Here is a 13,407-nt window from a genome sequence, read left to right as displayed (position 1 = left end):
ACTGAAAACCTGTGTGTATCATTCCCCCTCTCGCACAAACACACACACACGCACAGACAAGAGGAATCGGCATTTCTTGGTCATATATCATTTGCCAAGTAACAGCCTAGAGGGTGAAGAAGCAGAAGTCTCTCATGCGTGGCCTATTCATGTTTTGATGCAATAATCAATATTGAAAATAGTAACATTATGCTTGTAGGCAGGCACGGGAATAAAGAGCGGTTAGCTTGTAAAGACTTGGTCATCAGCAGGACAAATTGATCTGACATGTTACATTATTCATGTAGGGGATTGGCGGTGAGACTCGGGAGGGGTGTTGGTGCGGGAAGAGGAGCAAACGGGCGAGTAAGGAAGTCAGCAAGTGGGCATCGTTTTCTCTCGCAGAGGTCACAGCTCCTCGGTGTACGAGCACCAAACATTTCCATCAGCTACGCAAGCCTACAGTATAAACAACACGACGCCTGATTGCACTTGTACGCCACTTTTGGACTTTAGTCTCTCCGAGTCTCTCGTGCAAACTCACACATTTCCGCACGCACAGAAATAACTATGATATGCCGTCTGGTTTCGTTGTATAAAAGATAACAAAATGATTTTATTACACGTCCATAATTTGACAGACATCACAACATACTTGCAAGATTGCTCTGATATTAATGTTTCCCACACCATAATTAGGCATAATATACCCAGTGTGAAACTAAATAAAACAAACATGCTTTTGCAGATACAGGGAAGGTCAGTTCAACAACAGATTAAAGCCATATTCTGTCCCTCAGTGAAGTTCACTTCTGGTAAAGAAAACGAGCAGCAGAAGGATGCTGAAGCTTATTATCATTTTCAGAATTTATGTTTATTTTTTATTTTTTTTCCCCTTTTTTTTCTTCAAGTTTACATCAAATAGAACAAACATACATTGGCACATGCAAAGTGAACACTTTGTGGTGCTTTTCATAACCATTCAAATCCAACAGAACAAAGACTGGATATCTATTGTTTTACTCCAAACATGAAAATACTCTCAGATATTTACAAAAAAAAAAAAATATATACTTACAATGCCCATCACTCTAACATAAGAATCATCTGGAACTGATTTGAATTAATTAAAATAAATTACTGTATGTGGCAGAGCTTGCTGTTTAAGGTTATTCAATCAATTTCAAGAAATAAGAGGCACAGGAGAAAAAGAAATCACTTAGAAACAATACAAACAGAAATCCAATAATGGGAACCCCAAGAGAATATGGCTTTAATGACATTTTAAAAGAAAATATCTTGAAAGCAGATCCAGTGTCTTTTTCTGCATTTGTCCTTATTCACGGTGGCCCCCTGTTTAGCAGGCATGTTGATCTCCGTCAGCAAGAGAAGGGGTGGGGGTGGGGCCATGACACAAGTTTAAAAACCCCCAAAAACCTACAGTTTGGTTCTGGAGGCTTGACCCAGCCACACAGGCCTAAAGCCGTGCTAGTCTCTGTCAGGACTCATGCATCATGTCTGGATGAAAGTTGGATGCAATCCATAGTCCTGGAGTGCATAGGTACTGCAGGTGGTGCTGGGATGCCTCTGTCTGTCTTTCTCTGCTTCTCTACAGCTCTCTTTTCAATCACAGATAAAGGACATACAGTATTCGTTTCCAAGCAGATCAGATCCTGAGGTTGTTGTAACTCACATATGTTTTCTTTGTTGCTTGACCTGAAATCACAGTGAAATATGAAGAGAGAAAAAAAGATAAAGATTTACTTTAAGCACAGCTAAAACATAAACAGAAGAATGGAAAAGAAAGCATGTTTTCAAAGGTAAATACACATCGTCATCCTCCTTCCTGCTGTGCTGTGCATTCTTATCGCCAGCTGTGTGCAATCAGTAGAAACAAATTCCAGGCCTTGTGTATCATTTCAACTCACAATGCCCCCATGCAAAGCCTTAGATTCTATTTTCAGATGTTAACTAGTGATAAAAAACACAAACACCACACAAGTGGGCACCGAACAAATGCTGGGGCATGCAACGCGATCCCAGTCTGGATTGCCATGGAAACGTATCAGAATGTGGCTGCGTGCCTGTGTGCAGTTTCTGTTTGTGTGTCCTGCTGTATATCGAGAACCACTTTGAGCTTCAGACCTTCAAAGTGAAAGTTTTTTTGCAAACTGAGGTCATCCTGGCTTGTCTGTTTTATGGTAGGAATAAAATGTGGAGTTGTGGTTAGTCTTTGGCTTGCAGTGACATTTAAGCAGGGTGTCATACTATGAAGAATGGGCTAGGGTAATGTGGATGTAGTCCGTAGAGCAATGACAAGTAGGAGGATATGTGTATCTGCAGGCTTGTTGTCCTGTTTGTGCATTTCTTAATCACAGTCATTGCTATTCTACTACTTTAATGTTGCTATGGCGACCATCTCCCATGGGCTATGCAATTAAAGTCGCACCATTTCTTTACAGCTGCATTTTGTAGTCTTGGCCGGGAAGTATGATGAATAAAACATTAGTAAATGTACAACAGAATCTTGCTGGTAAACATAGTCAGGAGGATTTTTTTTTTTAATTTTTTTTTTTAAGTAAGATGTTTTTGTGTGCGTTTTCAGGTTTGATACTAAAACATTTTGAACCGCATGCATTTTTTAAGAATCCGACTTCTCTGTTTATGATCTGCGCCAGAGTAGCGCATACATTGTGTGCATTAATCATGACCTGATCTAAGGGGTTAACATAAATGGAGGCAGCTCAAGCTGCGCTGCATCATTCACATGTAACATCTTTAAACATCCAACACATAGCTCATACAGTACCAGTCACACCCTCCCAATTTGATAGTCTATTTAAGCTGCAAATTCCCCCTCGCTCCCTCTGCCTCTTACACATCAGTGCCACCGCCGCTGCCCTCCATCACCGCCTGTTGCCTAACCCCTCCGCGACCCCAGCATCCCTGGGAAGGTTCCGCCGGGGATAATAACTAATCACTTCCCAATTTCTATGTATCATATTTATGGGGAGCGGTCAGCTCAGGGTTTAGGCACCTAACTCTAACAAAGCCCTTCCAGAAGCAAGTCTCGCCATTCTGCAGTCCTCCTGAAACGCCTCATTTAAGTGGGCCATTTGAAGGATTATGTAAATTAACTTTAATTTCACTGGTCACTGGGACAGAAAAAAAAACTGCATGTGTAGAATAACTGTTCAAATCTGATTAAAAAAAGTTTTACTTCCACCAACCCGTATCCCCCCCCCCCCCCCCCCCCCCACACACACACACACACAGCAACTGCAGTAAGCTAAAAGCTAAACCAAAAAGCTGAATTAAAATCAGATCAGTACAAATGTATGCAAATTTATAGATGAAGAAAAATTATGTAACTCTTTTAAAGGCTTGTAATTTGGTTTCTGCTGTGTACAAGCAACTGACCCTGGAGCTTTCAAATCCAAGCTGCCTTTCCACTTCTTGATGACATTGTTTTTGGTTCAGTCACACTAGAGTAAAAATAGGACAGCGACCTCCATGTGACTAGGAAAAACTGGTGGTTGCCCGGTGCAGCTGGTACCCCAAAGATTAAGCGTGCAACGGCGTCAGCCTCTTTGTGACCGTTTTCGACTGCACAGGCCGCCTCGGGGTGAAAGCAACCTGTCAACCTGCCTCGGACTGATTCCTGTCACTCTCAGACGGACTGATGAAGTGTTGCAAACTACTGCCGTCTAATTTATAAACGTAGACTTATTAGACCATCACATCTAGCTAGCACAAACAATCTGAGCTAGTCTGTACAACTTGCATGCGATGTGTCCCTCTGCAACTGGTTGTATTCTAGCTATATCCCCATAGCACCTGTATCATCTTGCAGTTATGTCTGGACCTGAAGTAAGTAGTTAATGTGAATTTCTGTCTATACAGATGGCAACAGAATTGAATGATTTATCACAGTTTTTTCCATAAAACAGATTGCATGTAATTACCAACCTGACCACATTCATTTGCAAACTGAAAGCTGATCGATTGTGTTTTATCTTGATGCACCAAAGTTGTTTTGAAGACTACAGCTGACTCCAAACGGTTGCAGACCTGGTTCCCATCCTTGAAGCAACCAGTTTAAAGAAAACAAGATCGCAAGTTCACTGCAGTAATTTTGGTTGCATTGTAGTGTGACAGTAACATTAGTTATGTGAGCAAGTCATCCATCTGTGGCTGCCATATCCTCAAAGCTCATTTTCCTTTAAGGGGACCTAAAGTATTATGCTTTTCCTTAATTGCTGTCACATATATACAGTTAAAATGCTGAATTCTCATATTAGATATAGCCAGAGTTTCAAATAATAAAGTCTTCTATGAGATATGATAAAAGTCACATTCGCCTGCTATTCAAACTTTCTGTTTGTGAGCGGCAGCCAATCAGAAGAAAGTTGGCTTAATGGAAAAGAGAGCTAAATTGATTAACTAATATACATTTTATTTCCATATAAAGAAGTATTTAAAAAAAATCCAGAGCATGAATCTTCTAACGTCTGTGATTCTAGTTAGTTGTAATAGAAATTGGCTCAGACAAATCCTCTCTATCATCCTAATTTTTAATATTAAAGCCTCCCATAACTCTTCTTCCTTTTGGTTCTTCCATTTGTTAAGTTGTGTTTTCCGACTACAGATTTCATTGTTAATTAAATGAAATCAGTCAGAGAAGCATTAAGGCAGTCGCGCACATGCCTGTTGGGAAAAATGTAACGGGACAGTGAATCAATGCGACATCTCAGGGCGAAGCCTCTTCTCCGAGAGGTGTAATCATGATGATATTACACCGTATCAATATCAATGTAAATCTGCAGAACTGCTAATGCTCTTAATCCTATAAATCAGTTTGAGTCATTCCATAAGGGGGCCCCTGAAAAGAAGGAATTTGGCACTCCGATGGTTACAGGAATTGACGGACATTCTCCCGGGATGTTCGAGGCGCAGTTCAGGTTTCAGGGCGGTCATGCACATAAATTCGCCATTAATAAATGTCAGTTCCAATGTTGCTAAAAAAAGAAGGGCAAGAGGAGGAGAGTGCATGCAGCGAGGGGAGAAAAGGCGAGAAGATATTCATGTTGGAGAGACAGAAGGTGAGAGACACACCGAGCAGAAGATAGGGGGCACTTTTGGGAGGGTCTTACAGAGACCGCATGCCCTGCTTGGGGACTTTTGATGTGCTGCTACAACAGATGCCAAGGTTTCACCCCTATTTACTCAAAGAGCCACATGTGTGACAGGCAAAGATGTGCTCCCCATCCCCTGATACGCTTGCATCAGCACTCTGACTTATGCGCATAACTCACACTTTCGACTCACACAATGATACACACATTGAGAAGCACACTCAGTCACAGACCCACACACTCATTCTGCTCATGACAGATGAGTGTGACAACTGTTGGCTGTTTGGAGAAATTCCCAGGAAAATCTGTGATCTCAGAGGCATAATCCAGAGAGGGGTTGTGGGGCTGGTGCACCTGTGGGTGCCATGATCACTCTGTGTGATTAGAAGTGTTGTGGGAGAAGAGGTCTTTGGAAGCTGTGATGTGTGATTTGCATGAGCTGTCAATCTTCACTGTCTTTGTCCTGACAACTAGAGATGAGCATAAAGCTTCCATGGCAACGCTGGCCTAGAATTCTGCCTTTGCAGTCTTTCTTCTTTAAAGGGCTTAAAAAACTCTTTCTCATGTTGATGTTTCTCACCCACAACAAACACCATATCACCTAACTACGGAAATATGTAGGCCTCCCCACTCACGTACTAATACCCAGCTTTCTCTCTGCTAACAGGATCACGCTTACTGTTTTAGATGAAGGGTGGTATGAGTAACACACAGCAACAGGGACAGATAATCTCCTTCCATGCCCGTCGACAAAGCCCTGCTGCTTGAAATCTCTTCAGAGAGCAAGTGCCCCCATCTCTCATGTTCCCTGCCATGCAGCTGGCCTAAAGGTCGAACTATTAATCAGGATACAAGATAACTGGGTCCTTTTTAAGGGACATTATACATCATTTTAACCAAGTCACCATCCTATTAAACCAGTGGAATGGGCTTTCTAGTACAAGAAAGGAAAAAAGATCTAAAAAAGACTAAAAAGATCTCATTTATGTGTCTTGGGAAAATTTACATCTATTATACAGATGTAGATCTCAGCTCCTGGGTCATCTTAATGGTCTGTATCATTTCTCATGGATATAAAGGGACTATTTTTAATATTAAAGGCTCACTGTGGACACAAATGTGTTTGTAGATTGTGGACCGTTCATAGGTTAAGCTTATGTCTAACTAAAGTGTTGTACTAAAGTACAAGCATTTCTTTTTACAATGTATTGGTCTTTAAAACTGTGAAAATAAAAATTCAAATGTGTATTTCTAGCAGTCCTTTGGTAATACTCTACGTCCACATTCAGCCTGTATAGAAAAACAATATTAGCATTATTGTAGCTTACAAAAGTACAAAACAGAGCTTAGGCAAGGGTTTTATATTCAAAGGTAAAATCTTATTTTTTTCCAGATTAAAGTCATATATGAGCAAGAAAAAAGAAATTCCAATTACTGGTTGCCATGCATTGTGCCTGCAGTGGTAGACCTTATCAAATTATACTCTGCAATCAGGAAATACTTAGGTCAGGACAGAATTGCTACATGATTGGAAGCATTTATGCTTTGAAGAGACACTGCCAGGAGAACACCACACACGTTTTTGTGAAAGAGTTACTGCTGCGTGTCTCTTACTACTCTGCACTTTGGGCATTCCCTCTGTGCTGGCCTCTGAGGTGTGATGCAGTTGGTTCAACCTAGTGAAAGTGAGGGCTGTTTTTTTATTTATATATATTTTTTCTCATGTAATGTTTTAAAGTTTTACAAGTTTAGCCTCAGAGAATATCACATGACTTTAGTCACGAATTAAAAATTTTAATCTCAGAGAGTCTGAGTTTTGCAGGATGTCCACAGAGTAAGTCCTGGACATTAACACTTAAAAAAGGTTTGTGTACGTATTCATGATTATAGAGTGCAGTAAACTGTTTATTAATAGTCTGCATCCTGCTTACAAATGTTAAAAACTGTGCAAGCTTCTCTGTTTTATTGCATGTTGGCTAAAAACGCCACACCAGATTACTTACTCATGGGGTCAGCAGCGGGGTTCTCACACAGCTCAGTCTTTGCCTCTCCATTGGGCCTCTCGTTGGGCTTCTGGGACAGACGTGATGACATTGTGGCAGCTGTGACTACAGCCTTGAAGCTGCGCTTCCTCTTCTGGACGTTCATCTCAGGGTGGAAGATAATGATGTACACCTTGGGCATGTAGAGCATGCCCAGTGCTACTGAGGCACTGAGGTTCATAGAGATGGTCAGGGTGGTTGTCTGAATGTACAGCTGTAAGTAAGCAGAGACAGGTGAAGAGTGATTTTAATAAAGACTAGAATAGCAGCAGACATAATCAAAATGGGTAGCTCCTTTGTGTGTGGTATCAGCTTTGATTTGGCTGCTCTATGAGGCAGATAAATATGTTAGGAGTAGCATTTAAACACTTATAAAGAAAAATTAGAAACAAGACAGCGATGATGGCTAAACATCTGTTGCCAATTAAAGAGCAGTCACACTGCTGAGCGAAGTGATGAGGCAAAACCTAATAATAGCCACTGCCCAATAACAAAATCTCAGCATCCAGAAGATACATTACATTGTTTGTTGCCATTTTCTGAGTCTTGCAATGTGGTTAACCTTTCTGCAGAAGGAGCCATGATGTTAGTCATTAAAAACTTTTATAGTTTTATAGGAACATATTTTTAATACTGAATTCCCACATAATTTAATGGATTATTCAATTATACAATTCTTGGTTTGATAACCTACTATTATTAAGAGATAAGTAGGTGATCCCGGCATTTGCTATGTGTTGCTATGAGCAAAAGAGCACTCATGCGTTTAGTACATGATCTAGAAGCATTTATTAAAGCTTGACCTGCAGCTACTCACTCAAGTCAAAGACGGTTCAAGTGTATTAATGACAACAGCAGAAGAATCACCAACAAATATCCTTACTTGCCCTCCTTCCTGCCAGCCTGTTGACTTTTTTCACTCTAGATTGATGGACCACACTGTCAGATGACAAGCTGTCCATGACATATTGAAGCCACCTTTCTTTTCCTTTTATACGAGCTGTTTTATTTCACCGCTCAAGCAATCCGAGCCCTACTTCTCCCACTAGCAAATTCTATTACCAGGCCCACTTTAATGTATATTCCTCTGAGAGTACAATAAAAGAACATGTATGCACTAAGAACACTACATTTTCAGCATACAGAAAGTCTACATTTATCTTTCTGCAGCTCTGCACACAGCAGAATGCAGCCCGAGAAAGGCTGTCAGTGCGGTAAGTGCTAGGATCATTCATTGGACTCCCGTGACATGAACACAGGTACATTCTCTCAAATGCAACATGACATTCCCTTTCAGTCGTTGCATAACACCTTTCACACTGTCAGCCTGTAATTGTGAGCTTGCATAACCCAGATCATGTAGGGATTGCAAATTTTAAACACTGACTTCATTAGAATCTAGTGATTTTTCTAAGAGGTGGTGAAGTCGGTAAATCAGAGGACATTTAAGAGCTCTTTGTTTCATTTAAGGGTCTTGGAGGAGAAATAATCACTTCAAGAGGGGACATTATTGTTTGAAGAGCCGATCACCATAGCCTCCTCTCTAATCTACTGCACTTGAAAGTATCAGATGTCACTTACATACTGCCATTCAGTCAGTCACTGGTAATGTGCACTAGGAGAGGGTACCATTGTAAACACATTATCCACCACAGCGTGTCTGTGGAGAAGCAAAATGCTCAGTGAATCAGTGAGAGGAGGAAATGTCACCATTTGCATACAATCTTTCTTGGTAAATATTCGGAAACGGTAATTTCTTTCACTCATTTCCATGCTAGTCATGCCTTTGTCTTCTAATCTCCAAAAATCATTCAGATGCCTGATATCATCAACACACCAATGCACTCAATTGCCTCCATACCCTCCAGTTTTTCTGTGAAGCAGCATCAGAAGCAGCGATCTGGCTGGTACACCATGCATTAATAACTGTATGAATATCACAGTACTCTCAGCGCACTCTGTTCTCTGTCACTCTGGGCTGGGGGAATGTCGTTTCAGCTGCAAATTTGCAGGGCTCATGACTAGATTTTTTTGGGGCCACGAGTTAAAGCGTTGTGGGGCAGCACACGTGGCATCAAACATAATCGCCAGAGAATCTTCAGCCTGTGCTGCTGCGCTTCCATGTTTGGTAGATGGTAACCTGTCTGGTATCCATAGCAACACTACAGAGTTTGGTGCAAGCAACTAAAGATGTCTGGAATAAGCTTTTAATGAGATTCTGATACCAAAGAGTCTGCAATGCTGACCCTATCACAACTGATTTATTGACCATGCAGGAGAGCTGATTCGGGAGCAAGCTCACAATAAGCTGTAATAGGCACTTTGTGCGCTCATACGCACACACAAAGCATGTGTAGGTATGTGGGCTTTCATGCTTTCTAATACACATGCACGCACACACACACACACACACACACACACACACACACACACACACACACACACACACACACAGGCACATAAGCACACCAAAACAAATCCTTTTTCTAACCATCTCTAACCGCAGAGACAGGGTTTTTCCATTGTGCATCTCTGTGAGCTTGACCCAAATTCGTACCCGCCAATCAAATGCTTTGCTTGTCGCAGAACAGTCATAATTAGCTTCTGTTGCTTTAACATAAATAAATACATGAAGGCATTTTCACAACTGCTTGGCAACTTACTATTTATAACCACCGTAATGATTTATTAACGCGCTCATCAGGAATCAAACGGTTGCTTTTGAATTTTACATCTCACTGACAAGCCAAATGCCAACATTCAGTCACAACAGACGATGTTTCTACTATTTAGACAAAAAGCTGTTGAGCGTAATTCTCATAATTATACCCACCAGGGATATACTTACTGCAAAGGCAATTTAATTGTGTATGGATGAGTACTATAAATGCACACAGTGATAAGAACTTGATTCAGTAAGTGACAATTAGGATGCTCTCTGCCCCGTTAGAGAATGCCTTCAATAATGAATCCAGGGGATTTGCAGTCTCCCCTCAACTACCTGGATGTCTCTTGTTGTTTGGGGTGGCCTACTTTCTATCCTGGCTCGTGTCATGAATAACTCTGTCTGGCTTTGTGCTCCAAAGCCTGATTCTGTATTGTAGCTCTGTATGTTGATGGCCTTTGCTTCTTTTCAACTCTGTACAGGAGATCCCCATTTCTGGTATTCATGATTGGCAGATTAAGAAGCTGTGACCGATAATGCACTCTGCATGTGGCAGAGATGGTAAGTAATTGTCACAACAATTAGAGGAAATCCTTTTTGATCTCAGGCCCTCCAAGGTTTGGAGGCCTATCTCCCCCTACCACCACTTCCCCTGCCAGTGGCGGACTCCCTCAGACATCGGTGCGTTGGTGGTTCTTTGTGTCCGGGGATGGGCGTCCAGGTACACACCGGCTCACTCCTTGGCGGCCGCTTATCGGGGCCTGGAGCCTGGGGCTCGCTCGGGCCACTTCAGAGGTGGGGTGCCCCCGGCCTCTCGGCCTGGGGCTCGGTCACTCAGGCACGGCTGGCTGCCGGCGGGGCTCACGGGCGCGTCACTGCAACTCCCCCTGGCTTCTGCTCCGCGGCTGCTGAGTGAGCCCTCATCTGGGACTCTCCTCAGCTCTTTCTGGGACAGTGGCGCAGCTGCCCCTCTGTTGGTCTTCCTTGGTCTCTTGTGTTCTGGGGGCCTCTGGATGTCTGGAGTTTTGATCTCCTCCATACCTGCTTCATGCCCTGGAGGACGGGGCTGTGGCCCCCCCACACCCTCTAGCAGATCATTACATGAAGGAACCTTTTAAAAAAAACAAGCGCGTCCATGCTCACAGGTGTACACACGGGTGATCACACCCACAAACTACACCCTTTTTGGCTCCTACCTCAAAGCACACTGTGTTCTGTTGATCTTATGTGCTGCACAATAATGTTTAATATTTAGTATTTACTGTCATATTCCCATATATCATTGTGATATTGTTTATTCTATTACTCTTGTTCTCTTCTGCTTGTTTTCTTTTTTCTTTCTCAGCAGGTGATCCAGGTGATCGATATATGCATTTTTTTTTCTCTGCCCATTCTGTTGGTTTTTGTCTTTTGCCCTTCTCCCCCGTCCCTCTTCTCAGCTGTTTATTCTACCCTCTTTCTTTCTCCCCTTCTTTCCCCCAGTCAAGTCTGTCCCGTATTCAGTAAGTGAAAATAAAATAAACAATAAAAGGTGAATCAAATGGACCATTACGGCAAGGCTGGGATGGTCAATTTGGTAAAGTAAATCCGTTGGGCATCTTTCTTTGCCTTTAGACAACAATTCTGATGGCAAAAGAGCCAAACGGGACAGGCAAAAAGAAAAAAAAAAAAAAAGGAAATCCCTTTTGATGTTTCCTTGACATGATTTGTCAAAATACAGTTCAGGATCCATCACGTGTGTCGGCAGGAAAATTGTGAAAAAGTGACATAATTTAAGTCCTACACGACTAAGAATAAAACTCTTTGAAAAAAACAGAGTTATTGTGTTTTGCCTATTTTCTGTCACATATATACTGTTTTTAACAAGGGCAAAGTTTCAAACAATAACATCTATGTGCAAGTGATCCCTGTGAACCAGAAGCTCATGCTTCAAACTGCTGTAATTGCTCTGTTTCAGACAGTTCTCAGTGAGACTGTGTCTAACACTTTACAAAGTGTTACCACCATGTTTTTGTCATGTTGTTACTTTCATTACAAAGGTTCTTCAGTGCTCTGCACAATGGATGGATATTAAGAAGGTACTTGCTGCAATTAGCTGACTACTCTTCATATGAATGGAGGAGGAAAATGGTGGGACGGTCTATAACTTTTTATTGCATGAAAGGACAAAAATATGATAAAGCTACAACTGTGTCCAGGACAGTAGGAATAATCAGCTTCTGCTCACATAGCACTTGATCTTTGCAAGCATCTGCATAGACATCACGCTAACACAAAGCCTGTATTGAAGAACTGAAAGTGATGCTAAAGCTGAGTGAATGCCTACCCCAGCCCAGCAGCAAGAGACGATCTTCAGCATGGAACCAAAAAGTGATGAGCTGACAGGCTTGAAGGACTGTAGCCTCCATTTCTACCTGTAGTTATTTACATTTGGACTGCTCTTGTGTGTTGTGATTAGGACAGGGATTTGTGTCAGTGTATGAACCTGTAGCCTAAAGTTTATATTGTTACTATTTATTATGTGACAATTCACGTCAGGCCATGTTACAAAGTAACGACAAATTAATCTAACAAGTAATGTAGTGCCTTACTTTCTCCAGGTAGTAATTAAGTAATTAATGTAATGCAGTACCCAAAATTTAAGTCTCTCTAGGTGTTTGTTAGTTTGCAAACTCCTCCTACATGATCAGGAGTTTGAGTGACCAAACTTGCCACGCAGGTAGGTTTTGAAGGTTCTTATCCATGTCAGAGATTAAAGATCATCACGTTTCCTAGCAAACACCACACAATAGGCTAACATCACCAGTTTATAGCATTTATGCACCCATAAAACCTTATGAAAACATCGCATCATTTTTCTTTCATGACAGTGATATCGAATTTATACCCCTAAAAGCTGAAATATGTACAATATATTAAAATGCCATCATGTTGCCTGGCAACCGTCTAGCAATAAAGTTAAAGTCTTTGTACACCTACAAAACCTTATGAAAGCATCCTATCATTTTAATTTCGTGACAATAACATCTTATTTATATCCACAAATGATGAATTATACATGTGTAGCAACCACAGAGCAACTGGCTAAAGTGACCCACTTTATTTCCCTCAATTTTCTCCATGCGGGTAAGTAAGTATAAGTAAGTCTATTTCTTTGCAAGCAAAGGCATAGCAATATTTTAGCATAGGTATGTACTAGTAATGTGTAATAATTTACTTTTTTTGAGTAGCGGCAGCTATCCTTAATATGGTCACCTCAGCCACAGCTATTCCACCCAACCTTCTGTTTGTCTGGGGCAGCCAATTGGAATAAAGATGGCTTAAGGCAGGGGTCCCCAATCTCAGTCCACGAGGACCGGTGTCCCTGCAGGTTTTAGATCTCACCCTGGGTCAACACACCTGAATCACATGATTAGCTCATTACCAGGCCACTGGAGAACTACAAGACATGTTGAGAAGGTAATTTATCCATTTAAATCAGCTGTGATGGATCAAGGACACATCTAAAACCTGCAGGGACACCAGCCCTCGTGGACTGAGATTGGGGACCCCTGGTTTAAGGGGAGGGTGGCCCTGAATGGAGGAC

The 13,407-nt window shown here is 41.7% G+C and overlaps 1 protein-coding gene across 1 annotated transcript in view; it reads right to left on the bottom strand.

The window, feature by feature from the left end:
• Positions 1–571: 571 nt before the first annotated feature.
• Positions 572–13,407, bottom strand: part of LOC147305932 (metabotropic glutamate receptor 7-like) — a 75,706-nt gene continuing 62,870 nt past the window's right edge. Inside the window, exons 9-10 of the mRNA XM_086276374.1 lie at positions 7,118–7,370; positions 572–1,695 (exon numbers count right to left, since the gene is read on the bottom strand). Coding sequence (XP_086132500.1) covers positions 1,646–1,695; positions 7,118–7,370 — 303 coding nt within the window. The 3' untranslated portion in view covers positions 572–1,645. The remainder of the gene's footprint in view (positions 1,696–7,117; positions 7,371–13,407) is intronic.

This window comes from Aulonocara sp. 'chitande type north' Nkhata Bay, linkage group LG20 (assembly GCF_057382095.1).
Source record: "Aulonocara sp. 'chitande type north' Nkhata Bay isolate Kocher_YH1m ecotype deep benthic linkage group LG20, A_spYH_male_GT1.1, whole genome shotgun sequence".
NCBI lineage: Eukaryota > Metazoa > Chordata > Actinopteri > Cichliformes > Cichlidae > Aulonocara > Aulonocara sp. 'chitande type north' Nkhata Bay.
This window is presented reverse-complemented; position numbering and strand designations above follow the sequence as displayed.